Below are 27965 nucleotides of genomic sequence, written 5' to 3' on the forward strand. Positions count from 1 at the left end.
ACAGACACACAGACTCCTGTCAAAATGTCCAGGGAGCTTCTCCTCCTCTGGCTGGTGATGGAGCTCTGGTGGCTTTATCTGAGTAAGTGTGCTGGAGGCTTCCTTTTCATGCCCTGGGGAGGGTAGCCTGTAGGGTAATGGGGTTCCACTAATGCCTGCCTCCTTCTTTACTTGAACATTTATAGGATGTCTTCCTTGCCTTGATACATGGGAATCTTTTTTTTTTCCCTACAGACTAATTTGGGAGTCCCAGGGGTGAGTTAATCTGTGCTTAGGTTAGAAATAACAGTTTAAGTGATGGTGTAGAAGAAACAAGGTGACGAACGAACGTGTGAGAAATTCCATCTGCAGGCATTACAAAGCAAGAGGCAGGGGCTTTGTTCTGCTAAGTTTTTAAAAAAAGTTTATTGTTCCCTTTGCTTTTAGGAGATTTTATTTGCTTTCTATTTTATTTTGTTTTGCTAGCAATAGGGCTGCAAAATGGGTTCTCTCTTCTTTTCTTCTCCCCGCCTCACCCTTTTTATATTTTGAGGTAGGGCCTGTTCTAGAACTCACTATATAGACCAGGCTGGCCTCAAACACACAGAGAGCCACCTGTTTCTGCCTGCCCCCCCCAAGTGTTGGGGTTAAATGTGTGTCCCACCATGCCTGGCCCTTGCTTTTGTTTCTTTGAGGTAGGCTCTCACTGTGTAGCCCAGACTGCTTAGAAGGCAAGAATTACCCTGCCTCAGCCTCCTGAGTGTTTACAGGTAGGTGTTTCTGTACCCAGCTAAGGGGAGGTTTCTCTTTGGCACATTGTTTGCAAGCTTTGTATGACACAGGGTATTCAGCTTGCATGAATACCCTGAAGTGCCCAGCAACCACTCCGCTTAGGGCTGTAGCCCTCCCGGTCACTATTGGTGACAGTGTGAATATGTCTTGCATCATTCCACTTCCCCCTCTTTCTCTCATTCTTGAGGGAGGTCAAGCCAGGTCTCCAGTAGACTCAAGCTTTTTTTCTGTTTACCTCATGTTTCCAGTTTGAGGGGTTTCTGCTGAGTTCTTATCTTTGAGGTTCCCGGGTTAGAGACCTTGTCGCCACACTAAGTGTTCATTCTACTGCCTCTACCCCTAGGTCCTCTGTACCACCCAGGGGGTGGGTAAGGACTGCTTCATCTCCTGTAACTTGGCACTTGATGGCAGGAGTACAGACATTCTAGAAGTAATTCATGGAATGGAAGCAGTCCTTTTTGTTTTCACATCTTCTCTTTAAATTTTGCCTGAGCACTTCTTTATTACTTACATACTTACATTTATTTGAGACAGTGTTTAACAATGTAACCCACATTGGACTTCAAGTTGGGACTCTCCTGCCTCACCCTCCTGGTTACTGGGATAACAAGTAACCTGGTCTAAGAAGCTTTTGTTATATAGCAAAACTACAGGAAATATTGCTGGGGCTTATGTCCTCATGTCCTATCTGTGGCTGTACAGTGACTGATAGGTTGTTCCAGCCTCGTTTGAAGGAGTCAGTGCCTGGTGAACTGATCTTTTTGTTTGCTTATTTCAGTGTTGTTTAGTTTTGACATAAAGCCTTGCTAGGCATTAGGAGCTCCCTCCAGCTTGCAAGGCTCCTGTCTCTACCTACTGAGAATAGGGATTACAGGTGTGTATCACTATGCTTGGCTTATCTATCTATCTATCTATCTATCTATCTATCTATCTATCTATCTATCCATCTATTGTCTTTACTTAAATGGTCAACTGCGAAGACCGTCACCACTCAGAGTTTTCAAGGATCAAAAGTAGATATGTCTGAAGAGGTGGTTCATGACATCTTCACGCTGGCAAAGTGACATTTGGATTGGGGAGGAACCTAAAGCTGGAGAAGGAGCAGGCTGGCAGTGGCTGGGAAGTTGCATTCATACACACCTGTAATCTGGGGAATGCACATGAGAAACTGATTTGGTTGCTGTGATTTCTTTTCTCCCTGGTACTTCCATAGTTGAAGGAAACCATTACCATCCTGTTTCTGTATTTAATGTGTGTGGTTCTTCATTCTGAAGCTGTTAGGACTTCCACGAGGGTTAATTTCTCTATATTTCTTGGCATATGAGCCTTGGCATTCCTTTTGTGGAAAGTACTACCGTCTAGTATTATCACATACTTACATATGTGTATGTATGTGTAGCTTTCTTTCAAGAACCCCAAAACACACACTGGGGGAGAGTGACGCACACAGTGTTGCTCCAATGGGGATTTTTCGGCCACACTAAGTTTCATGCTTCCTTTTTTTATAGTAATGTTTTATCAGGTGAGTAATATGGAAACTTCTGGGTAAAAAGTTTAAAGACAGTAAAAAGTATAAGTCCCTTTTGATCTTTGTGCCAAGTGCCAGTCCTTTCCTTTCATCTGGTTACCGAAGGTACTGGGCACACATGCAATATGTTTGCAGCATACAGGCAAAATACTCATACACATTAAATGAAATCACATAAATCTTTTAAAAAAAGAGTAAATAAGTGAAACAGAATCTGTGACTGTGTGCATAAGACCCACACAGGATCAAGCCAACAAAATCATAGCATGACTGTTAAGCTAGTCATCAAGTACCACCCCTAGTAAAAAAACTGTTGGCAATTGATGACTGCCAGGAGAGGGACAGGGTTGTGGCCCATGAGAGGCTATCCATGCTCTAATAGATGACCCTACATGTACGTACATACTGGCAGCACTATGTGAACATACTTAGGTTTTTAAACAAGAGAGCACATGATGTTGGAAGGGTGTGGGGGCAACTGGGGAGAGGTTGGAGGAGAAAGAATAGACAATTAGATTTTTATCAGAAATACAACATATGCAGGAGAGAAATTATTAAACAAAATTTAAAAAGTATAATAAGTTAGGGTAAACAAGATGGCTCAGTGGGTAAATAAATTAGGGTCAGCAAGATGGCTCTAGGTATATGCACTAGAGCCATGGTTCTCATGGTTCTTCCTAAAGCTGTGACCCTTTACTACAATTCCTCATGGTACAGTGACTCCCCACCACAAAAATCATTTTGTTGCTACTTCATAATTGTAATTTTGCTACTGTTATGAATTGTCATGTAAATATCATATGCAGGATATGTGATATGGGGCTTCAAAAGGGGTTGTGACCCTCAGGTTGAGAACCAATGTTCTAACGCCTAAAGACCTCTGTTCAATCCCCAGAGCCAATGTGACTGTGGAAGGAAGGAGCCAATTCACAAACACTCTCTGACCAGCAAACACTCATTGTAGCATGTATACAACCCCTCCCAAATACACACACTAATAAAATTTAAAAACAGTAAAGAAGTGCATATTCACGAACTCTCCCTAACTTCATATTACCTAGCAGCAAACAGATGATCCGGAGTGAGCAAGTCCCACTTCCGTTTCTGAACATGGAGTAGGAAAATGGAGTCCACCTCAGCAGCTTTCTTTCCTGTCGGAATTCTGTCTGGGCTGGGTAACCCATGAAAGACAGTCAATCAACAGCATGCAATGTCTGCTTAGTGAGATGCTGGGGCTGGCATAGTTCGGGGTGGCTTTAGGTGAAATATATGACCGAGATTATAGGGTGCAGTTCTTCATTTGGGAGTTGTCTTACTCAATGGCACTCGAGAGCAAGAGGAGAGAGAAAAGGTCTTTCCGTGGAGATGTGTTTAGAGATTCCAGACCAGCTGTCAGTAATTTTTGGGATGGACACTTATGGACTTAGGTGCCCAGGGGAACAGGAAAGCACACTGACATTTGTGCTAAAGGAACTAAGGACCCTCCCTCGTCTTCCTGGAAGCCTCTGTTTGTATACAAATGGTGAAGTGTATTCCGGAGATTTTGATCTGCAAAACTAACAGCTCTCTCGTTCTCCCCTTAGCACCAGCTGCCTCAGAGGATAAAGTAATAGGGCTTTTGGGCCAATCAGTGACATTGCCTTGTCGTTACTCATCCTGGTCCCAGAGCCGCAACAGCATGTGCTGGGGCAAAGGCGCATGTCCCAATTCCAAGTGCAGCCAGGAGCTTATCCACACAGATGGAAGAAAAGTTACCTCCAGGAAGTCGCTAAAATACACACTTCGGGGGAATATCTGGCAGGGCGAGGTGTCCTTGACCATCTCAAACACCAATCAAGGTGACAGTGGTGTGTACTGCTGCCGTATAGAGGTGCCTGGCTGGTTCAATGATGTCAAGAAGACTGTGCACCTGGAGCTGAGGAGAGGTAATGGAAACAATGGGGCTCAACCCGAGAGAGAGCTCTGTGGTTTGTGGTATCAGATTAGTTCAGTGGGTGCTGGTGGAGAAGCAAGGTTTACTTGAGCAAGGCGGGGGAGGGGCTGGATTTCAAGTGGTGAGCCGCAGAGTGTGAGCAGGGAAATCCACATATTGATCACAGCCAGGACAGCCACAGAAATGAGTGAGGGGATCCAGCTGATAAATGGAAGAGTTGGACGGAAGACGGGAGGTACTATCTATCTGGGGACAGAAATTCAGTCCAATGTTTTTGGGCCTCCCAATTATGTGAATCATATTTTTTTGTATTGACTGATTTCCACATGATAATAAAAAATTACCATGTTAACTGTATAGTATCCATGGATCAGTTTTAGTCTATGAGCAGATGATTTGTGACTCCTGGCAGAGAGAGGATGGGCATGGCATTGGGCACCAATCCCTGGCTGTTTTCATGCCCTCCTTCTTTCCATTCCTATCAGATGCCTTGGGTTAAATTTGGGATGTGAAGGTACTCTTAAAGATTGGGGCTGTGTAGAACAGGCCACATGGAGTTTATGGCTGACGTCTGTGAACAATAAGCATTTTTAGGAAATAGGTCTTCTCAGATGGCTCTCATGTGCCCTAAATTTGGAACTGGATGATTTTAATTAGTGATCTCCCGTGCATAATTGCATATTTTACTCTTACAGCAACTTTATGATATCAAAGAGGAAAGAGAAATGTATTGATGTTAGTTCAACAAGAGTCATCTCTTTATTGACATGGTATCTTAGCTAGTTACTAGTTTATAAATATTGCTGGCCTTAATACTCTGCAGGAACAATTCCAAGTTGAGTGGAACAAATGTTATCATTTTGCTTCATTAAAGCCTAAAACAACTTGGCATATTCTGGAGAGGGAGAGAGCCATACAATAAACTGCATATAATGAACCCCAAATCTATGTTAATGAAGCAAGAGAGGTTGACACAATCACATAGCAGTCTTCATTCTCACCCAAAGTCACATACACAGGTCTGGCTTACTTTCTTTATGGTTGGGATAGATTCTCACTACATAGCCTAGGCTGACCTTGAACTGGAGATCCTCCTGTCTCAGGTTTCTAAGGATTAGGACTGTGTGTGTGCTCTGTGACTCCTGGCTATGGGCTCACTTCTATGTATTGATTTATTTGTACAAAACCAGACACTGTGATAGGTATTGGATTCATGGCAGAGAACAAGAACAAATGCCTGGTTTCCTTGTGCTGATAGTTTGGTATGAGAAGTAGACATTAAGAATAATAAGCAAATAAATGTGTAGTTATAAAAATACAATAGATGCCATTGTGATCAAGTATTAGGGCATATGGTAGTTAAGACTTGCTACTGCATAAAAGAGAACTTTTAGATGAGATCTGAGAGCACGGTAAGGGCTAGCCTACTGAAGGGGATCAGCAGTTGGAATGAGGATGAGGTACAGCAGCTGCAGGCATTGCTGCAGCTAGAAGGTCATGGTTGCAGTGAAAGAAATACAGACAGGACAGTTGTCTGAGGAGAGTGAGAAGGTTCTCTTCCAGCAATGTGTGATTGAAATGACAGAAGCACAGGTGGCATCTTACAGGGCAACAAGCAGTTCTAAGTGGTTTGTTTTTTTAAACGTGATAGAGGAGAACGGCTGATGAGTTTTATGCAGGGTCATTTCCTGCTTAAAAATATATGCATAGATATATACATATATATATACATACATACATGCATACATACATACATATGATTTCTGTAGCTAGAGTGTGACAAATAGACCGGAAAGTACAGAAATGTAGGCAAGAAACAGCTGTAGCAATTGGTCCAGACCAATGGAGCAAGTAAGGCCAACAGAAGTGGAAAGGTCTTGGGTTGTGTTTGTGGTGTTTCCTACTCCCCATCTCTGCTTGGTGCCAGATGCAGTTTTTTGTTGGTTACAGCCCCAACAACCACAAGACCAACCACAACCACTCGCCCAACTACCACCCCTTACGTGGCTACCACCACAGAGTTTCCAACGACAGTCATGACCACACCTGAACCCACAACTGCAATACCACCCCAGACACTGGCCACCTCTGTCCTCACAACAGCAGCAACCACGTGCCCCTCCACTATGCCTGGCTCACTCTTGCAAGAAACCACAAGTTTTACAACCACTGAGATCTTCACCAAGGGGTCTGCCATCACTGCAGGTAAGAATTGTCCATTCTGTCTCCTCTGCTGGTCAGACATGTAGTTTCCTTGGAATGGATTCTTCTACTTTGGGCAACCCAGTGCACTCATGTGTGTGTGTGTGTGGGGGGTTTCTTTTCCTTTATATTTGTGCAAAGTCAGCATTTTGGGTTCTCCACTTGACCTCTGATGAGTCTTGCAAAATCTGTATGTTGAAGGTTATCCTGGGCCAAATTCTACTCAGAGTTGGGCCTATCCCCTCAGGGATAAAATTCTGTCTGAATGTTTGAGATTTGTTGAAGTAAGATGGATAATTAGTGGCCTTAAATTTTTAAGAGGAGGGGTTTCATGATACCCACTCTTTCCTAGCTCATGGTTGCTGGGAAGAGGCACTTGTTTCAGTAGTGTAGCCAGTGGTAAACTGCCCATGAAGCTGTAAGTGATCTATCACCTATGCTCCCATAAACATCTCTAATTGTTGCAATGGGTTTCTCTCTCTCTCTCTCTCTGCTCTCTCTCTCTCTCTCACAGAGAGAGCAGAGAGAGAGAGAGAGAAGAGGAAGGGGATCAACAAGATTGGGAAGGACATAAGACAAGGTAATGGGGTAAGTATAATCAAAATATATGCACATATCAAAATGTAATAAATCCATTATGTATAATTAACATATGTCAATAAAGCCTTTTAAAAGATGTAAGATATATTCTTTAACAGAAATCACTTATATACCTGTTTCTTAACTTCTTTCTATTTTGTTCTGAATTTTTTCTTCACCATGAATCTTGTAACTCTGGGTGACCTACTCCGAGACTTGGTAAGGCTCCCACAATGCTTCTGATTATGAAGTAAAAATATCAGAAAACCATTGTGAGGTAGCTTCACTGCTTTTCCAGGCAATCCAGCTGTTACAAAAAGGCCTGGATAATTTAGACAGCTTTCCAATATTGAATTGGTCAATTGTATTCTGAATAGTCACTAAAATCCTTGAGCTCTCAATTAATCTAATTTTGCATGTTTTTGTTCCTTTGTATTTTAAAACAATCATCGTGTGTGTGTGTGTGTGTGTGTGTGTGTGTGTGTGTGTGTGTGTGCACGTGCGGGGGGGGGAGGTGCCAGAAGTTGAGGTTGAGTGCCTCCCTCAATCACTATTCAACTTGTTTCTTGACACAGGGTCTCTCACTGAACCTGGGACTCACATTTTCAGCTGGAATACCTGGGAAGCATGTTCCAGGGGTCTGCCTGTTTCTGCTCCCCCTGCCGGGATTACAGGCACATACCAGTATGACCAACTTTTTACATGAGTACCAGCGATCCAAACACAGGTCCTCATGCTTGAGTGGCAAGCACTTTACATTGTCTGAGTCATCTCCCCAATCTAATAATCATCTTGAAACAAAAAAATATAACCTGTTTTTTTTAATTTTAAAATCACCTCTAATTATTGAGGTTTTTAAAAACTGGAGATGTGTCAATAATAACAAAGATGATAATAAAAATCGTCCTGAATTCCATCACCCACCACACTGTTGATGCTATTTTTTTTTTAGCAGCTTAAGAAAAATTTTTTTCCTGCAGAATCGGAAACTGTTTCTTCATCCAGCGGGGTGACAACGTCTGCAGGCGCAGCCTTGCTCATACCCACAGGTATGCAGAACATACTGCTTGTGTCTTCCCTTCCACCTTGGGCTGGGGAGATACAAATGCTGAAGAAAAGTGATCCAGCAGTGACCCAGTCCTTTGTGTCAGCATGTCCACCTGGAGCACATTGGCATCAGGACAGTGTGTGGTTGCAGGGAGGAGGGTAGGTCAAGTGGGAGGAGGGAGATAACGCCCTTTAATCCATGGAGTTTGGAGGCCTGCACATGACACCTCTGTCATATTTACTATTACACTTCTGGCTGCAAATTTAGGAGGACTTCATTCTCTGTTTTTCCAAGGGTCCGAAGCTTGGATTCTTCCATCAACTTCACAGCAGATGACACAGGAAACGGGTGAGTGTGAGACATCTCAGCATCGAGGTCAGAGAGGTCTCTCTGCTTTTTGAGTGGTTTGCCTCTGGCCCTGGGAACACTCTGGTGTCTGTCTGTGGCTCTTGGAATCAGCTATTTTGGTTCCACTGTGGTTGTCTCCCACATCCTCTAGCTAGACAGGAGGAAAGTGAAACACTCTTGCCTTTGCTTTCTCAGGCCCCTCTCTTGTGGCCCTTCTTTTTCCTCAATTTCTGACTAGAAGCCAGGGATAGTAGTAAACAAATCTCCTTTCCATTTGTTAACCTGCCATTTATTTATTTTAAACCATGTGCTTTTGTGAAGGGAGACAGAACTATGTGAAACAAAATTCCCTTACACATTTTATCCTTAATCGCAGCCCCTTCTCCTGACATAATCTATATTACTAGTTAGAACATTCTAGATAATTTTGGGGGGTTCTTTTGTTTTTTTAATTATAGATAATTTTGTACTATTGCCTTATTTATATGTGTATTTTCCTATTGAGAGTAACCTTATAAAATTTATCTCCAGTATTGATGGCATAAACTTGTTTGTAACTGGTACAAAACCCATTATTTGAGCTCTCTTAATTGATTTTTTATTTCTTTCTGTTTCCCACAAAGCCCTGCTATATGTCCATCCAGAAAAAACAAAACAAAACAAAAAAAAAAACCAAAAACTAACCTGGGACAAAAACTGTACATTCTTATACTCTATGCATTAATTAAAATTTTTTTACTTGCTATTTTTATTATTGTGAATAGTGACATGTGTGCCATGGCATGCACACAAAGGTCAGAGGCCAACGTCGTGGAGTCATTTCTCTTCTTCCACCTTTATCTGGGTTCTGGGGAGTTGCACTCATCAAGTTTGTGCTGTAAAGGCCTTTACCCACTAAGTCTTCTCACTGGCCCACATGAGATTTATATTGATTTACACGTATGTGTATGTGTTTGTGTGAATGAATGACATACATGTGTGGGTGCTCATGGAAGCATTGGATCCCTTGAAGCTGCAATTTCAGGAGTTTGTGAGCCAGGAGTGTGGGGGCTGGAAACTGAGTTCAAGTCCTCTCTGAAAGACCAGCAAATGCTCTCAGCTGCTGAGCTATCTGCCCAGCCCTACAAGATCCATTTGTTTGCTTGTTTGATTTTTTGAGACAAGATTTCTCTGTGTACTCCTGGTTGGCCTAGAGTTCTCTCTGTAGACCAGGCTGCCCTCCAACTCACAGAGATCTATCTGCCTCTAACGTCCAAGTGCTGGGATTAAAGTGTGGGCTACCACACCGGCTCTACTAGATACAGTTTTTTTTTTTTTACAAAGGGTCCTTATGAAGATTTTCTGTTGGACTGGGCAAGTTGTCCCTACTCTTTGCTTGTTTCTATTCATTTCTGTCATGATTACCCTCTCCTCCACAGTGCTACACCAGTTCTGAAACCTGTAAAACAGAATGCAGCCTTTCAGCCTCTTCCTGCCTCACACTCTGTAAACTTGACTGCCATTGTTACTTGCTAGTTCTCATTTGTTCCTTTTCCTTGTGTATGTCTTTTTTAAAAAGATCCGCTAATGCCACATGAAGGCTTTGCATCTGGTTTTATTCACTTCCTTTGTACATCAGACCGTTTCCTTTCTCATTCTGTGTAGAGATCTGCCTTGTCACATTAAGCTGCTTTGTGCTATTTCACTACCTGTTGACTGGCACTTCAGTTGCCCAGGTTTTACTATTATACCCAGTGTAACTGTGCACTTCCTTCAGCCCGAGTACTTCCTGAAGTATTTATGCAAGTATTTCTTTAGGAGAGCTGGCAATGAAGCAGAGATGCTATGTTGAAAAATGTGCACTATTAAATTTAATAGCTATTGCAAAATTGTCCTTGGAAAAGGCTGAGGCAACTTGGTTTTCCTCCCACAGATTATCTGCTTCTCCATATCCTCCCTATACTTGATACAGCCATTTGTTCTCTTTGTTCTTTCAGTCCCCCAAGAACATGTCATCGTGTTCGTCTCTTGTTCTCATGAACAGAGTCAGAGCGCCTTTGTGTTTATTAGAGAGAACTTCTATCCTCCAACTGTGTGGAGGAGGCAATGTGGCATCACTCCTGGAGGCTCAGAAGATGGTTTCGGAGGAGGGGACAGACAGTCCTGAGTGGAAGGGAGCTGATGGGTCTTAATGTAGGACTATAAATCGAGAGGAGAGGTGAGGGGGTTCTGATGTTAAGAAGCTCTGACTTGTACCAACTCATGGTGGGGGTGGATAGAAATCTGGACTAGAAGCTGACAACGTAGGGGAGGTTAGCTGTCAAGATTAGTCATTCTTTATTCATGGATTAGGTTAAAGGTGGGTGCTGTTTTCAAGTCAAAGAGAATGCAGGAAGGAGAAATGTGATGGAAGACAGGCAGAGTTGTTCACAAGACTATTACCTATCATTCCATCCAAATCTTAAACTAGTTTATATTGAATTACAAGAGATCAAGATGTCCTCTGATGTTTTCTTTACAATACTGTCCCTGACAATTGTCATTTGACTTCTTCATAGCCAAATCCCAGCAAACAGAATTCTCGCTGCCTTGTCTGTGGGCTATACTGTGAAAGAGGACTATGTTGTAAGAGGGACATATTAAGTGCTGGTTCAACACTAAGGTATTTTCATGGATGACTTCATTTAGGATCTCTTTGATAGGAATTCGGGGTCTAAATGTCCTGAGACCACACAACTCTCAGATTCCCTGTCCTGGAAGTCCATCTCTAATAGTTATCTCTTATTTGCTATTTGTGTTATATTGAATATCAAGTGTTTGGAGGCTCTCCAAAAGCTCATGTGTGAGGGAGCTGTATTCCCAGCTACTGATGCTGTTTTATTTACAAGTGTCTGTGTCTGTGCCTGTGTGTCCGCGTCCGTGTGAGTGTGTGTGTGTGTGTGAGAGAGAGGGGGGGGTTATGTGGGTTCCCCTGGAGCTGGAGTTATAGGAATGCAAAGCCATCCCATTTGCATTCTGAGAACTGGGACTCTGGAAAAGCAGGAAGTACATTTTTAACAGAAAGACTGTCTCCCAGCTCCTGGTGATGCTAGTTTGGAAGGTTCTGGAAATTTTTTTTGCATTTTTTATTAATTTATTTTTTTATATTTCAATCCCAGTTCCCCCTCCCACCTCTCCCCCCACATCTCTCATCTGCTCCTCAGAGAAGGTAAGGCTTCCCCTAGGAAGTCTACTAGGTCTATCTCATCATCTTGTTGAGCAGGACCAAGGCACCTCTCTACCCCTCACACCCCTGTGTCTAGACTGAGCAAGGTATCTCTTCATATAGAATGGACTCCTCTATTCAGTTTGTGCATTAGTGTTAGATCTTGAACCTACTTCCAGTGGCTTCATATATTGTTCCAGTCACACCATTATCACCTACATTAAGTGAGTATAGGTTCTGGAAATTTTGAGCAATGAGAAGTAGCTGGAGGAAGTACGTGGCAGGATCAGGTCTTTGGGGGTATCCCGCCTCTCACCTCTTTGTCTCTCTGCTTACTATCTGCAAGAGATGAATAACTTCATCTGCCACATTCAACTCTCCGAAACTCCTGCACTGCTTCAAACGGTTAGTAATTACAATTCACCTGTGAATACAACCAAACAACAATAAACCCTCTGAAGAAGGCTGCATGTAAGTTTCCTTTGCCTCTCAGATGTAGCTGTTGCAGGATTCTCCAACACTTTGTACCTCATAGCAGAAATGGTCCCTAGTCATGCCTTTGCAGATTCCTCCATCCCTTTCCCCAGTGCTCCTCACAGCTTTCTGAATAGCCTCCAGTAGGGATTAAAAGAGTTCTATGGGAGTCTATTGACACATGGTTATATCACCATTTCATGCTGATTTATTTTCATTTTTAATAATTTCATGTGAATTCCTTTCTTTGTCCTTTTCTAAATCACAGTTTCCTCAAAATATAAAATGTAGATGATAGTGGTGCTTATATCAGGGCTGTTAAGAATGGAAATGCAAGAGAAATGCTAGTGTGTAATTATGATAGTCATCATGAAGGATCCCTTTTTCCTTGATTCTTTACATCTCTGCCACAACCTTCCCTTTTAGGCTGATGCAGAGGGTATGTAATAAGAGGCCATTTACATCGGCTTTTGCTAAGAACATAGATATTTTTTAGTTTTATGATATTTTTAAAACTGCTAATCACATTAGGGGAATAGCAGATGAACGACAAAATTACAAATTCTGGGAGGTTTCAGAAGCCTTTCAAATCTAACAGTAGTAATTCTCCACCATCAGGGAGAGTGAGGTTTTGAAAGCTTTCCCAGCCTCCTTTCTAGACAGCTTTGTAGACCTGTCAATCACTGGTGTCATTGCTGGGGGTGGGGTGGGGCATCTTTAGTCCCCTGTTGCCTCCTGTTTGCTTTGTAGTTTTTTTGTATTTCTCAGTCTGTGGAGGCTCCACTTAACAGCTGAGGAGAGGAAACTAATTCATGGCTTTACAAAGGATCTGCAGTTCAGTCTTCTCTTCAAGGACCTCTAGATTTCTGCAATTTACCTTGTAAGGCAATTCTGTGTACATACATCTTCTAGTTCTGTGTTCTCTAATTTCCAAGTGTTTGGTCTTTAGTGGAAGAAGCCTTACCCAGGATGACACATTCTCGCCTCCATGCTCTTGCTAGGTGACATATACTAGGGCTTGCCCAACATCAGACAGCTACATTAACAGAGAGCTGAGACTTCTGGCCACATTTCAGGGATCTTCTTTTTTAGCCATAGGTCTACGAACACAAGATTGGAAAGTAGCATAGAGGAGTACTATTTGTTAGAATAGTGGAAAACTGATCGTAATGGGGGTTGGTCTTAAAACAAAAAAGAAACAAACCAAAACAAAACCTTTGTAATGTCTGCCTGTGAGAGAGAATGTGAGCATACAAGTGTGTGTGTATATTCCTATGGGGGGGTGTGCCTGTGTATGATGATAACCACAGCTCAGATGTCATCTTCAAGTCTACCATCCTCCTCTTTTTGAGACAGGGTCTCTCATTGGCCTGGAGATCACCAAGTGAACTAAACTGTTGGCTAATGAGCCTCAGGGGTCCTCCTGTCTCTGCCTCCCAGTGCTGGGACTATAAGCACATGCCATCATCCATCATCCATCATCCATGCCATCATCATGTATTCCTTTTTACACAGGTGCTGGGGATCGAAGGTCCTTGCATTTGGAAGACAAGTGCTTTCCAGACTGTCCCCTTCCCCCCATCACTTAGGATTGACCTTTTCCTCTGGGTCTGGCTGCCATTTTTTCCTTAACAGAGTTTTCTTGTGGGTAGGATATTGTATTCATTTCTAATGTTTAATTTTATTATTCTCTCAGCCCCCAAATGAATCTTTATTCTGTTGTTAGTGTATTATGTCAGAAACATAGATGACAGCATCCTTCCACAATGTCAGAATTTATTGGATAACAGATTCACAAGATAAATGTGTTTTGTTAGCTGTAGTTTGCCAAATGCTCCTGAATTCCCATGAGAATTGGCTGGTTGTAAGTCCTTTTATTTTAATTTTAAGCACTAACATTAACTCTCAGTTCACACATTATATATCATCACACAACAAACATATTTACATGTGTGTGTGTGTGTGTTACAGAATGGTTACAAAGGGCTAGATGATGGGTTCGTGGAGCCATTACCATTATAATGTTAAATGTCCTGTTTATAGGTTCAGGGAGGACATTGCACTTGTCATATCTGGTATGTTCAGTAAGTTCTCAAGCCTGTTTTATTTTCTGATATGATTTTAATGGGTCTAATCTGCTTTGATAAGTTTATTGTGCAGTGCCCCAACCTTTAGTTATTAATCTGTCTGGGCCTCATGAGTTGCCTTGGACACTTTGTGCTGTTTACTTGCATGAGGTACGGAGTTAGCCTGCATGACTGAGTCAAATGCTGCTTGTAAAGTGTTGTCTCTCAGGGCATGACACGGGATGAAAAATACATTTTACACAATCCAAAATAAATCAGAACAGGGCCCAGCTTGATCTCAACATACACCTATCACCAGAAGAAGTCAAAGTATTGTGTGCTCAGATAGATTGAGAAGTGCGAGGTCAGTCTAGTACAACTGGCAACAGCAAACACTGTTCTGGTAGCAGCACATCTTTCTTTGCTCGTGATTTTTGCTTGCCTATTCTTGGCTCCAGAGGCCAAGTGTTGGCAAAGCATGGTAAGGGTGCTGAGGAAAATATTTCTTCTTTTTCCTTTTCTTACTGTAACTTTCTTGGTAATGCCAGACAAATTTCATATTTTAAAGTGAGTTTGTTTTCCTTAGGTCAAAGGATTCTCAGAGGAAGGCATGGCTAGAGGTAGAATTTCATATCTTCATCTTATACTTCTACATTTGTTTTAGGCACGTGAAAATAGGCAATATTATCTTTAGTTACTACTCTAAATGACAAAGGGTGTGTAAAAGCAAGTAAGTTGAGACTGAGGTTGTAGTTCAACTGGTAGAATGTTTGACTAGTATGCACAAAGACCCTGGGCTCAGTCTCCATTGCCAGGTATACTGGATGTTGGGATTTATTCTTACAATCTCAATACTCAGAAAGTAGGGACAGCATGAAGTTCAGGTAATTCTTAGCTACATAGTGAGTTCAAGGCCAGCCTTAGAAATATGAGACCCTGTCTTAAAGCAAAATAAAACAAAACAACTAGTAACTCATGGTCACTTTAGTTAAAGGGGTCCCATACTTTGGGGGTTTGGACAGGCTTATGTATCAATAGCAATCATCCATCTTGTTCTGGTTTTGTTGCTGTTGCTTTTGTTTTCTGGAAAGAGTATGAAAAGGTTCACTGGGGCCTAAGAACATTTTCTGCTCTTCCAGAGGACCTAGCACCTACACTGAGCAGTTCACCTTTGCCGGTTGACTTTTTAGGGATGACTCGGGTGATCTGAGACAATGGAGGGCAGGGACCACACCTAGACTTAGTTATGCTTATTTCTTGCCTTAGATTAAAACCTGAAGATGAACTTGAGATGGGAGGAGTCTTCACGTTTCTCTGTCTGTCTTCTTAAATGTGGTCTTATTTTCTGCTTCTTGGTATTAATTTGGCTCCTGAAATTGGCTTCTGAGGGAGGGTGGATGAACTGATCCTGGCTTGGTGGGGCACAGGTTGTGCCCCATATGTTCCATAACACCGAGTCTGATCTTGTGCCCTCTGGAATCCACTCAAGTTTTAGCAACTTTTTCTCTGCCTCCTTGGCTAGATTTTCTTCTCTCCCAAATGTTATTTTCTTGATGTGAGAGAGAAAGAGGGAGTCTTACCTTTGCCTTTCTTCATTATTCTCTTCAACGCCATCTAGTCTTCATCTCACAATATCTGTAGGTGACCCAACAGGGACTTTGTTTAGTCCCCACCTCTGTCTCATATGCAATACAATAAAATGTTTTAAAGTCCAAGTCCAAAGAATCAAAAAGGCCTATGCTTCAAACCGATAAATTTCTTAATCTTTCCAAACCTGTTTCTTCTACATAATAGACAGAACAATCAAATCTTCCCTGTGGACCTAGACAATGCCTTACAATGAAACAATGCATGAGAGCCCTGAGTCCAGTTCTGGTATATAATAAGTATTGGGTAAGTGTCTTATTAGCACCAACTTCCAAAATTGTATCTTGGCCTTGAACTACCTCTTAGGAGACAATACACATGAAAGAATTGGCATTCCAGCAAGCTCTTGCTCAGTATTTAGCCTGTGAGTCATCACAGTAATTATTTTGATCAGAAAGAAGAGCCAGTGATTAAAGGCACACATCCCTGCCTCACAACCAGGTCATTTGACACCAAACTAAAAAGCTTGTGTACAACAAAGAAAACAAATGGAAGAAAACTTTGACCCACTATTATGCAATGACAGATTGGCATCTAAAGTCAAAGGAACTCAAATAACTCAATAACAAATACAGAGTTATCTGTTTATACACTTCTTAAAGATGTATCTATCCATTTCCACAAGTATGGGGAAAATGTTCATTACTATTCAAGGAAACACAGATCCAGACCCAGTGAAATCTTACCTCACATCAGCTGGGATCAAAGCTCTAACATACTGTTGGTGGGGGTCAGTAACTATGCATCCATCATGGAAAATGCTATAGATATTCCTTAAAGACTAAAAATAGAATAGCTTGTGATCCAGGGATCCACTTGAATATATACAGAAAGAAAAAGTGATTCAAATAGTTACCTACATTCCCATAGTAATCAAGAAACAGAGTCAGTCATGGGCAGAAAATTGAAAAAGTAATACCTTGATACTAAAGGAGGCCAGCACGCACTTTGGTATGCTAACAGGCACCACAGATAGACATTTGTCCCTCCTGTCTTTTGGAATTTGGGGAAATAGAGATTCTTTTGGATCTGACACCAGCTCCATCCCAGATGGCTGACATGGCTACATTTCACAGGGCAGAAAGCAACTGCTGATCTGTATCCTGTTGCTGTTTCCTGAATAACACAGTGGCCTTTGCAATACATCCCATGTGGCCTCTCACATTTTATGAAAGTGTGTGTGGGGGGGGGGGGGGAGTCAGAGGGTGCTGTTTGGTATTATGCCCCAGCGCTGATGTTTGCAAAGTGTCTCTTATGCTAGACCATTCCAATTTAAAACAGATTAGCTCTGATAAAATTGACCCAGGCTGGCTTTCTGTATGATGCCCTCAATTTCAAACTGATCCATCATGGATGATTACAGTAAAATAGGATTTTGCAGAACAAAGGTAGGAGTTTTGAATTCTTACCTGCAGTTTCCAGCCATGGGAGAGAGTAACAAAAAACAAACAGCAGCTATAGTCAGTCATAGGGGGGTGACAACACTCTAACTCTCCTCCTTGTATTCTTGTGCTCCCTGGAATTCAACAACCCAGTTTCACCAAAGAACTAATAAGCTCTGTGACACTAATTATGAGTGCTACAAACCTTTCTCCTTTGGTCTCAAGTGTTGGAAAGCTGGGGATTCGGGTAGGAGGACACAAGTGATCGATTTCAGTGATTTTTTTAGACTGAGTACTTTAATATTCAGGTCCCCGTCTCCATGTTTTCTGTGGACACACACGTGACTACATGGGTTTAAGTACCTGTACACTTGTGTATGTGGGGAACAAAACTGGAGGATGGCTGCTATTCTTTTGCTCCCCATTTTGTTGCCTTGAGACAGGGTCCCTCACTTGACAGGAAGCCCACTGGTTCTGCCAGGCTGCCTGGTTGGCCAGCTAGTTGTCAGATCTCCAATCCTGGGGGTTACAGCAATGTCCTGGAGATTTGAGCTCTGGTCCTCATGCTTGCAGAGTAGATTTCCTTATCACTCAGCCATCTCACTGCTCTCTGCTTTTTTTATGTGTCTTACTGTGTTCTTGGATGTTCTTCTCTGCTCTGACTTCTGCACTGCTTTTACTTTTTAGTCTTCCTGTTGGTTTTTCCTGTTTTCTTGTTTTTTTTCCCCTCTTCTACATCCTCAGCTCACCTTCTATTCCTGATATTTGTCAGGATTTCCCCCTTTTCTCACAGGATATGCATTCCAAAGACTTGAACTGCTTGCTGGATATTGATGATTCCCCAAGAGCACAGTATCTCTGACTGTACTCTTTTTACAAAATTGATTCAGATTCAGGTAGATCAGCTAAGTGATGGTACTTACAAGGTGTGTGTGTGTCCTATTGGTATAGTAAATACAGTGCCTCTGACTGTGTCTTAAACCCGTCTCCCTCAAAAACCCACCTCTGTCCTTCCCTCTTCAGAGTCTTCGTCAATAGCTAGTAGCCGTGTGTCTCCAGTGGGAATTTGGAGTTACTTAAGGCTCTTACTTCTCTGTAGCCCATATTTAATGTCCATATTAAATTTTTCCAATCCTCCATCAAACATTTTTGTAACCCGTCTCTTACCTTTTCTGCCTACCAGCACAGGACTTCAGACCCAGAATCAGATGAGGTCCCCCTGGGCTATTTCCTTGTCCTGATTAGGCCCCACCCAGCACAAACATCTCTGTGACTTTTAATGGCCTGAGAACCCAGTGGAGTTAAAATAAAGCCCTCCATAGCTGGGTCCTGCACACCAGGTAATCAATCTCTGACTACTCCAGTCCGGCATGCTCCATCCTCACTGTTGTCTACATGCCAGCCTGGGCACCATACTGTTTTCTGTCTTTATGGTTTGGCCGATTGTGTTCTATCGGGTGAAACACCCCATTGCCATTCCTTGCCCAGTTCGTTTTTGCACAGTCATACCTCCTCTTAGCTGTCAATTTGACAAACAGTTATTGAATACCAAGTATGTGCTAGGTCATGTTGCACAGGCAGATAGGGACTCTGTCTGTAGGGTGTGTTCTCATAGACACATTGTTGACCCTTGACCCTTGAGCTGCGTGTCTTGCGTAGGCCTTCCTTCCCCAGCAGTCTGTGAATACCCATCATTGTCATTGGTCTGGTAGGCTAACACAATCTTCTAGCTTCTGGCCTCTGACCTTTGGCATATTATCGATGTCCTAAGGGACGTAAAGTCTATGGTGCAGTCATCTTGGCATTTTAATCAGTTGGTGCTTAGAATTCCCTGAGGAAAGTTCCCTTGGGCCTCCGCTATTGGTTATGAATTTTTTGTTTCAGCTTCAATGTCTCTTTTTACAGAAGCTTTCCTGACTCTTCAGAACAGTTCACATCTTCTTGATTCACCCTGGGATATCCTGCACTCATTCTTCATGTATTTTTTACAGTTGTTTCAAGTCAACCTTCCACATTGCTTAATGATGAGGTATCTTAAAGTGAGGTGACACTTGTAAGACCATCACAGAGTGGACTTCCAGATTCCTAAATGGTATAGCTTACTGCATGCCTCAGTTACATGATATGTGTACACATCATGTGTACATATACATGGCACATGGTACATAGATGATATATATATGTATATGTGGTATGTATATGCATGTGTACACATGCATGTGCACATGTGCATACACACACAACACAGTATAGTCTGTGAGAAAGAAAACAGGATATCAAACACATGATGGTAAGCACAAGATAGATATATGAGGCTGCTGTTAGAGAAACAGAGTGTGTTGTTCTAGCATAAATATATTTTCTAAGTAGAAAGCCTATATTCTAATGATAAAAGGTATAAGACAGTGAATAGTCCATGGCAGCCATCTGTTATCAAGTACAAAATTGCCTTTGCTGTATACTCACCAATTGGTGGTGCGGTACATTTACAGCAGCAGCAGCAGCAGCAAAGTGAACAATGCATTTTGCAGTGACATTATGCTGGCTAAGACATATTAGATGATAGATTCTTTTGACTCCATTGTAGCTCATGGTCCCATTGTTGGCTATAGGATTCATTACTGACCAATATGTTGCTATGGAAGTTTGATTTTTATGCATTATGTGGTAAGTTCCAAGAGGTCTACAGTATAGCTAAAGGAGTGGCTGATAATAAATTCTTAATAAATATTTGCTAACTGAGAGACAGGTAGCTTTCCTTGCTGGATAAGAATTTTGAATGCACGGCTCAGGCATCTAGAACAATCAGAGCAAGGTCTGTCGAAATGATTTATGGGTAAAAGTACTTGTCGTCAAGCCAACCTGAGTTGGAAAGTCAGGACCAACTTGGTGAAAGGAGAGAAATGATTCCCACATGTCATCCCCTGCCTTTCACATGTACCTGAGTACTCAAGCAAGCAGGTTAGCATGTGTGCATGTGCACACCTCCCCTCCTCCCAACTGCATACACACTAAATAAAGTGCAACTTTTAATATGTTTAGGGGTTGGAGAGATGACTCGCTGCTCTTGCAGAAGACCCAGGTTTAGTTTTCAGAACCCGTACCAGGCAGCTCAAAATGGCCTGGAACTCCAATTCTAGGGGATCTGATGCCTTCTGGCCATGGCTTCCAGACACAGATATACACGTACATGCATGAAGGTATTCACACATACACATAAGATAAAAATAAAGCTCTTTTTTAAAGAAAAGTTGTAATAATTACAAAAAAAGAGAACTGAAGTCAAATGCTTCTTCTCTGGGTCACGTTTGAGCCATCTGCCAAGTGCAGATGTTCTGTCCCTCGGGGGTCATGCTGGAGAGCAGTGGATGTTTGAGTCTAGGGCCATGTCAAAGCAAATCTGCATAGACCACTTACACAAACAGGAGGATGGTGCTGCAGAATTGAATATGTCATCTGGCTTAGCAGGTGGCTTTGGAGACCTATTTCAGTAGGTACTTTTAATTCTACCACAGCAAGTGTAACTATATTCTGCTCTTTGCCTCCCCAGAATTAAAGACAATCAATCCTTTGTGGAGAAAGGCCAAATCATATCAGGTAAAAGATCTATGAAGTACTGGAAGCATTTGACTTCGATTTTAGAAATTGCCAGTAGAAGTTTTCATGGATGAATTTGGGGGAATAGAATATTGCTAAATGGCAAATGCATAGTAACTATTATGAGGTGGTCAAAGATTTGTAAACTTGTACTCTTCATAGAATTCTATCGATTGTTACTTCAACACACACAGATGCTCTGAAAGCAAAAAGAAAAATATTTACAAAACCATGCAAAAATCATTACATGCCCCTTGTGTGAAGCTCAGTGCTATTGATGCAGCTACGGTGCCAGCACCTGCCTCCACCATTGCTCTTGTTTATTGAGGCTTTCTTTTATTTGTGCTTATTGCAAAAATGGCTAAAGTGGCTTTAAGAAAAAACATTAGGCACCACAGATATCTGTGAAGGCAGTCCTTCCTTGGAGACAGTTGTGTCTTCGCTTCTGTTTCTGGCTGATTCTTGTCTTCTGTGTATTGGAGAATGAGAGAGGAAGGAAGGAAGGGAGGGAGGAAGGAAGGAAGGAAGGAGTTGAGCTTACCCAAGGGAAGTGGGTGTGTCCTCATAAGATGACTGAATGCCTGACTCAGTGTAACAGCCCTTTAAATTCCTAAAAGTTTACACTGATATTTTTTAAATATGTACTATTTTTAAACCAAAGATAGCAAACTCACTAGGTAGCCACACAAATCGCATATGTTTTTTAAAAAAGCTAACAGTATCTTTCCAAGTGAAAATGAAATCAGTGGGGAAGATAGTAGTCACACTTTGGCAAATCTCATTTGTAGGGCTTAACTGTGGCATTTAGTTACTGTGGTGCATGATATGAATTGTTAAGTTGGCAGAGTGCAGAATCACTTGTGAGACAGGTCTTGCCTGCCAGGCATTATATTCATTATGTCAACTGAGGTGGTGTCATCACCTATTATAGTCCTGGGCTGTATAAGGGAGCAGAAAGAAATGTTTTCTCCTTCTGGAGTGTGGATGTGATGCAGCTGCTTCAGGCTTTGGCTGCCTTGATATCCTTGCTGTTTAACTGTGAGCCAGAAGAAACCCTTTCTCCCTTAAGCTGCTTCTTAAAGATCATTTATCACAGGACCAGGAAAAAAAATGAAGACACTTGGCTTTGTCATTGTTATTGCCCTGCCAGTATACCAAAAAGAAACAACCCAGAGGATGAGAACATCATTTTGCTCAATGTTTCCTTTCATTATGGCATAGGGAACATGATGGAGTGGAACAGCTCATATCGTGACAGCCAAGAGCAGAGGGGTGGGGGAGAGGGAGAAAGAGAGAGGGAAGAGAGAACATGTGTGCTCTTGGCTTCTTTCCCCCTTCCTCATCTAGCTCCCCAGTCAGGGTAAGTTTTCCCAGCTTAGTTAATCCTGTTTGGAAACATTCTCATGGACACACCCGGAGGCGTGCTTCTCAAATCTCCAACTTCACTGCGATGAAGTTCCCAAGATGAACCATCATAAGGAGACAGAGATGATACTCATGCCTGCTCTCATGTTCTGTGTGATGAGCAATGAGTGAAGCTGCCTTGTGACATCACATACCTTGGGAAATGGCCCTGCAGTGCTCATGAGAGAACAATGATGAAAGGGACCAATCAAGTCTCCTGGAAACATTTTGATGTGTTAGGCTCCCAGACCATACTTTCAGAACCACCCTGACAGAAAATTTGAAACTGAGTTTTGTCTTCCCTTTTATTTTGTTGTTTAGAAGCTTGAGTCAGCCATGAAAAGAAGTACACAGGGAAAGCTAAAAGGCTTTAAGCTGTGCCCAACAAAGAGACTTGACAATGGAAAACACAGCTCACAACATAGTTATTATTTTTTCAATTTCCTAATGTCTGAGCGCAATAGCCCAAGATGCCTGATATCTAAGATGTAGACAAATATGGGGATAAAAATGTTTTGGGTTTTTAATGGGAAAGTTGCACCTTATTTAGAACTTTGAGTTTGTTTTGACTTGGAGACACATCAGGCAGAATATCATGAGCTGTAATGACATCTTTGGTGACTGGAAGGCATTCTTGGGGTAAGAGGTGTCCCGTGGTACCCTCCAGAGATGATAGCATTCAGCAGTGGGGGACCAATCACTTTACCTTTATCTTGACAGAGCAACAGACAGACCAACATCTTGATCATTGCTTGCTGCGTGGGGTTTGTGCTGATGGTGTCACTGTTTCTGGTATTTCTTCTTCGAGGTAAGGTGGGCAGGGCCAGATATAATAGACCTGCAGGGATGGACATTTGCAGGTGGGCTGCAGAGCTATAGTGTCAAGAGAGGAGGGATGTTTCTGCTTCCTCCTCTTTCCTTTTATCCCCCGAAAGAATCAGTTCTCTCACTGTCCTCACCCCAGCCATGGGGTTGACAGGTAAATTCATCACCACCAAATGGCTTTGTGTATTGTCCTCATGGTAAAGTTGACACTTTGATAATGAAAAAGATGAGACAAAGTACACATTCATTGATAGGACGCAGATACCACACATAAGTTGTGCCTAATTTGTTTTGTTTTTATTATTGACTTGTGTTGAAAGTATGGTTGCTCCCCCCCCACCGCCTCAATTCTTTTGAGACAGGGTTTCTCTTTGTAGCCCTGACTGTTGTTCTGGAACTCACTCTGTAGACCAGGCTGGCCTTTAACTCAGAGATCCTCCTGCCTCTGCCTCCTGAGTACTGGAATAAAGGGATGTGCTATCACTGCCCAGTTATTCTCTTTGTAAAATTGATTATTTACTTATTTTATATGTGGGGGTGTTTTACCTGCATATATGTCTATATACCACATGTGTGCCTGGTACCCATGGAAATCAGAAGAGGGCATCAGATCCCTTGGAACTGGAGTTACAGACCATTGAGAACTGCCATGTCTATGCTGGGAGTTGAACGTGGGTCCTCTGGATGAATATCCTGTGCTACTAACCATCAACCCATCTTTCTAGCCCAGTATTCCTTTCTTACAGTTCAAAACACCCCTGGACTCCTGTCTTATATTTTCAAGGAGTATCACAGGAGTAAGTAACACTGTGAACAGATTTTCTTAGGGACCACAGATGGCTTTCGGGAGAGAGAAGTCTTGGAAATGGTTTGCAAATATGTTCATGTGTTCATATCTAATTTTTTTCAGGGAACAGGATCCAATGCTTTCATAAAATTCTGAAGTTGACCTATGATTTATATCTTCCCCACATCAAAAAGAAAACTATAAATCCTGCAAAAAGGAGCTATGAAATAAAAATTATAGTTTTCATACAATGTACAGGCACACAGCACCCAGTACTGTTATAAAACAGAGGAAAATTAGTGCTTCATAGCTGTCAGCCATAAGATGAGATGATTCACCATTGAACCTGTCCTCGGAGAGTACTGCAGAAACTATCCAGAACTTCCTACACTTGCTATTAACACTTACATGAAGCCATAGCTGCTGTTTTGAATGATTCTTGGTATATCTCATAAAAGTATGTTTAAACCTAAATGAGGTGCTGGGGATATAGGTTAATCAGTAAAGTTCTTGCCACTCAAGCATGAGGACCTGAGTTTGATTCTCAGAACCCATGCAAAAAGGCCAAGCATTGTAGCACCTGCTTGTAATCCCAGTGCTGGGGAGGCTGGCACAGGTAGATGGATCTCTGAGGCTCTCTAGCCAGTCAGCCTAGCTCATCAGCAAAGTCTGGGCCAGGAACAGACTCTTTCTCTCGAGAGCAAGGTGGGCAGTGCCTGAGGAACAAAAAAGTTGAGGTCTAGCTTCCAAGTGCATGTACCTAGATGTGTACAGGTGTCCACATGCACATACAAGCCTGCACATGTATGTATATTCACAGACATGCACGCACACACACAAAGTCAGGTGAGCCCTTGTAATGTGGGGTACTAAATAACCCAAAAATGCAATATCTTTTTTTGTTTGTTTGTTTTTTTCGAGACAGGGTTTCTCTGTGGCTTTGGAGGCTGTCCCGGAACTCGCTTGGTAGTCCAGGCTGGTCTCGAACTCACAGAGATCCGCCTGCCTCCGCCTCCCGAGTGCTGGGATTAAAGGCGTGCGCCACCAACGCCCGGCCGCAATATCTTCTTATACCCTTAGAGAAGAGCATTGTTCAACCCTTATCCTTCATGCAGTAGATGGGAAATAACAAAGAGAGCAACTGGACAATGTGCAGAGAGTGACAGACTTTGGAGGACTTGGCCCCAAGAGGGATGGCTACAAACCCCATCTCTCAGGGCTCAGGGCTCTATTTGGAAGAGGAGGCAGGAAGATTACAAGAGCCAGAGGTGGTGGGTGACTCTGAAACAGAGTCTTTCAGACTCAACAGACCTAATACATATGAAGTCACAGGGACTGTGTCAGTGTACACAGAGCCTATCCAGATTCAAGTTGGACGAAAATCCCAGCACTGAGAATGGGAGTAGAAATTAAGTCCCATTCTTAACCCAGAGCTTTTGCAATTGATACCTGCTGGGAAAATCAGCTTTCTCCAATGGAGTATCACTGGATATATCAACCACAGTCTAAGACAGGCCCGATGCCCAGGAACAGCTGCCCAACACAAAATGAATTCCATGCTTTTCTTTCTTTGTTTCTTTCTTTCTTCCCTATCTATCTTTCTCTCTTTTGTGTGTGTACTTTCTATTTTATATTTCTTGTCTGATTACATATTGGTTTTCTTTCTTTTAATATGTCTGTTTTGCTTTTCAGTTTTGTTATTGTGTTTAAGCTTTATTTTTAATGTTTTGACAGAGAGGGGGAGAGAAGGAGGAAGGGAGGGAGGGAGAAAAGGAGGGAGGGAGGAAGGGAGGGGGACAGAGAAAGAGAGACAGAGACAGGGCAGGGGAGAGAATATGAATATGAAGTTGGATGGCTAGGGAGGTGAGGAGGATCTGGGAGGAGTTGGGGGAAGAAAAGAAACGATCAAAATATGTTTTATGAAAAAAACATTTTTAAATGAAAATGTATTTAAAGTATAACATCACCATAGCCACAATGCAGGAGTGGCTTTGAGATCAACATTTGCACTGAAGGTCGGAAGCAGCAAGCTGTCCCTGCCGATGCTGGTCTATTTGGGAGGGGTGGGCTTCTCCCAGCAGTCCACAAAGCACCTCTGCTCACATCCCAGCCTTGTCTTTTCAGGGAGAGTCACAGAAGCCAATTGTTTGCAGAGACACAAGAGGTAATTCATCTTGCATGGCCGATTGTTGCGATGATTATACAGGCTGCTACACATGATTAGATACTACTCAGTGGTTTAATGACTTGTGCTTATGTTCTGATTAAACACAGGGCTGGAGAGACACTGCATTAGAGGCAGAAAAGGCTGTGGAGTTTTAACTCACATTAACCTCTGTCTCAGTTAACATTACACGTGTGTCCAAATAGGACTGAGGAAAGCAGGGAGCGTTAATGGAAGTATAGCATGCGAAAGATGATGCATGTCACAGTATTCTCTGCTTGAAGCTCTTTAAGCACTGAGTGGCTCGTTTTAAAAGCACATTGTTTGAATGGAGTCACTGAGAAGAGGGTTAGCAATATGGAAATTAGGTAACATGTTTGGAACATTATTCCTGGGACTTGGTTCCTTTGTCCCGTAGACCAGCATGTGTCATTACTTGCTTTTATTTTTTAAGAGTGTGTGAAGAGTCTGTGGGATCAGATTTTGAATATCTGTTCTATTTATAGCTTTTAGTGTGAAATAAATGAAATGATTTGGTGTAAATCGTTTCAATAATTAATTGCATCAGCACCATAACATTTATTAGCAATGGCACATTATTAGGTGGGGGGATCTGAGGCCCTGAACTCAGAGTTCAAAGCTGGGGATTCCTTGGGATATCAATGCATTTAGGTCATGATTTTATAATGAAAGCAAGTGGTATTCTCTTTATTGTAACAGGCTGGCAAAAGTCCTCTGAGCTCCATAGCCTCAGTTTTTCCATTTGTAAAATAGGAGGCTTGGGCCGGATGGAGCACCCTTAACCCTTGTTTTTTTCTGTTTTTGTTTGTTTGTTTGTTTTTATTTCTTGAGATGGGTTTTCTCTGTGGCTTTGGAGGCTGTCCTGGAACTAGCTCTTGTAGACCAGTCTAGTCTCGAACTCACAGAGATCTGCTTGCCTCTGCCTCCCAAGTGCTGGGATTAAGAGGCATGTGTCACCACCGCCCGGCTTCTGTTTTTTAATCAGCCTTTTCCTCTCTTTACAGGCCAGACAACATTGAAGATTGTAAAAGTGTCCTCAATGACATGTCACATGGAAGGGATGATGAAGACGGAATCTTTACTCTCTAATTTTCCACCTTTTCTTAGGATTAAGCATGGGGGATGATATTTGAATTGTCAAAATAAGTTTGGGGACATTGCAATTTTCTTTTAAAGCATCACTTTTTTTCCACTGATGCTATGGGTCCAGCCTCATTTTATCTTCCCACACGAAGGTACTTTAGATACACATCTTCCCTGCCTAGTGCTTTAGTCATCTCTGCAGATTTGTGGCTAGGGGATCCTTCTCCACTGGGCTTGTTACTGTCAGTGATAGTGAACTCATTGCCACAGTGGTGGGAGTCCCTTCAGCCACCCAACAGTAGAGGGAGTTAAAAATACTCTAAGCAAAAAATATTCTTTTTGCAGATAGCATCTGCCTGTTGGTGGTTGAACTCCATTTACACAGCACTCATTTAATCTGTCTGGCTGCTTCCTGGTATCTAAGTTGCCTTTCTTCTGAGACACAAGTTCAGGTCCCTTTCCTACCTCAGTTGCTTTCCTCTTACACATGCCTGTGTCTCCATTTTTCTGCCAGCTTTCTGAGTTCAGTGCCCGTGCTGGATATAGCATGAACATCCTAATGCTTTATTCGGGATGCAGGTAATACCATGCAATCACATCAAAAGTTTGACTTGCTTCTAAAACTCCTAATTTTTTATGATATGAATTTCTTTTCATATCTGAGTGTCTTAAAAGATGAGCATAATGCCGTCTGAACTCTCGCCAGAGAAATTAAATTTTGGAAGCTGCCAAGTGCCCATCAGAGCGAGGGTATCAGATAACAAGGATTTTTGTACAGACGGAAGCTGTCCAAGTAAATTCCTCTAAGTATAATTCATTGTAATTGCAGCCCAGGAAGAACAGATTTGTCTTAAAACTGTAATAATTACTAGTATGAGGAACCCTGAGAGAGAAATAAAAGCAAAGAGCTATTGAATGAGAA

General features: G+C 42.2%; 1 protein-coding gene across 1 annotated transcript; it reads left to right on the top strand.

The window, feature by feature from the left end:
- On the top strand, positions 1-27965 carry LOC101838220 (T-cell immunoglobulin and mucin domain-containing protein 4). Its single transcript, XM_013114756.3, has 9 exons — positions 1-82; positions 3883-4224; positions 6183-6437; positions 7994-8062; positions 8356-8409; positions 20713-20759; positions 22884-22971; positions 25900-25939; positions 26965-27965. The coding sequence occupies exons 1-9, from the start codon at positions 25-27 to the stop codon at positions 27047-27049; spliced, it is 1038 nt and encodes a 345-aa protein (XP_012970210.1). The 5' UTR covers positions 1-24; the 3' UTR covers positions 27050-27965.

The sequence above is a fragment of the Mesocricetus auratus genome, unplaced genomic scaffold (genome assembly GCF_017639785.1).
Source record: "Mesocricetus auratus isolate SY011 unplaced genomic scaffold, BCM_Maur_2.0 Super-Scaffold_100007, whole genome shotgun sequence".
NCBI lineage: Eukaryota > Metazoa > Chordata > Mammalia > Rodentia > Cricetidae > Mesocricetus > Mesocricetus auratus.

Bases quoted from the DNA above. Each gene is read 5' to 3' on its own strand.
- LOC101838220 (XM_013114756.3), top strand. From the start codon at position 25: ATGTCCAGGGAGCTTCTCCTCCTCTGGCTGGTGATGGAGCTCTGGTGG. The intron at 4,225-6,182 runs GTAATGGAAACA...TGTTGGTTACAG, and splicing joins GCACCTGGAGCTGAGGAGAG to CCCCAACAACCACAAGACCA. The intron at 22,972-25,899 runs GTAAGGTGGGCA...TTGTCTTTTCAG, and splicing joins TCTGGTATTTCTTCTTCGAG to GGAGAGTCACAGAAGCCAAT.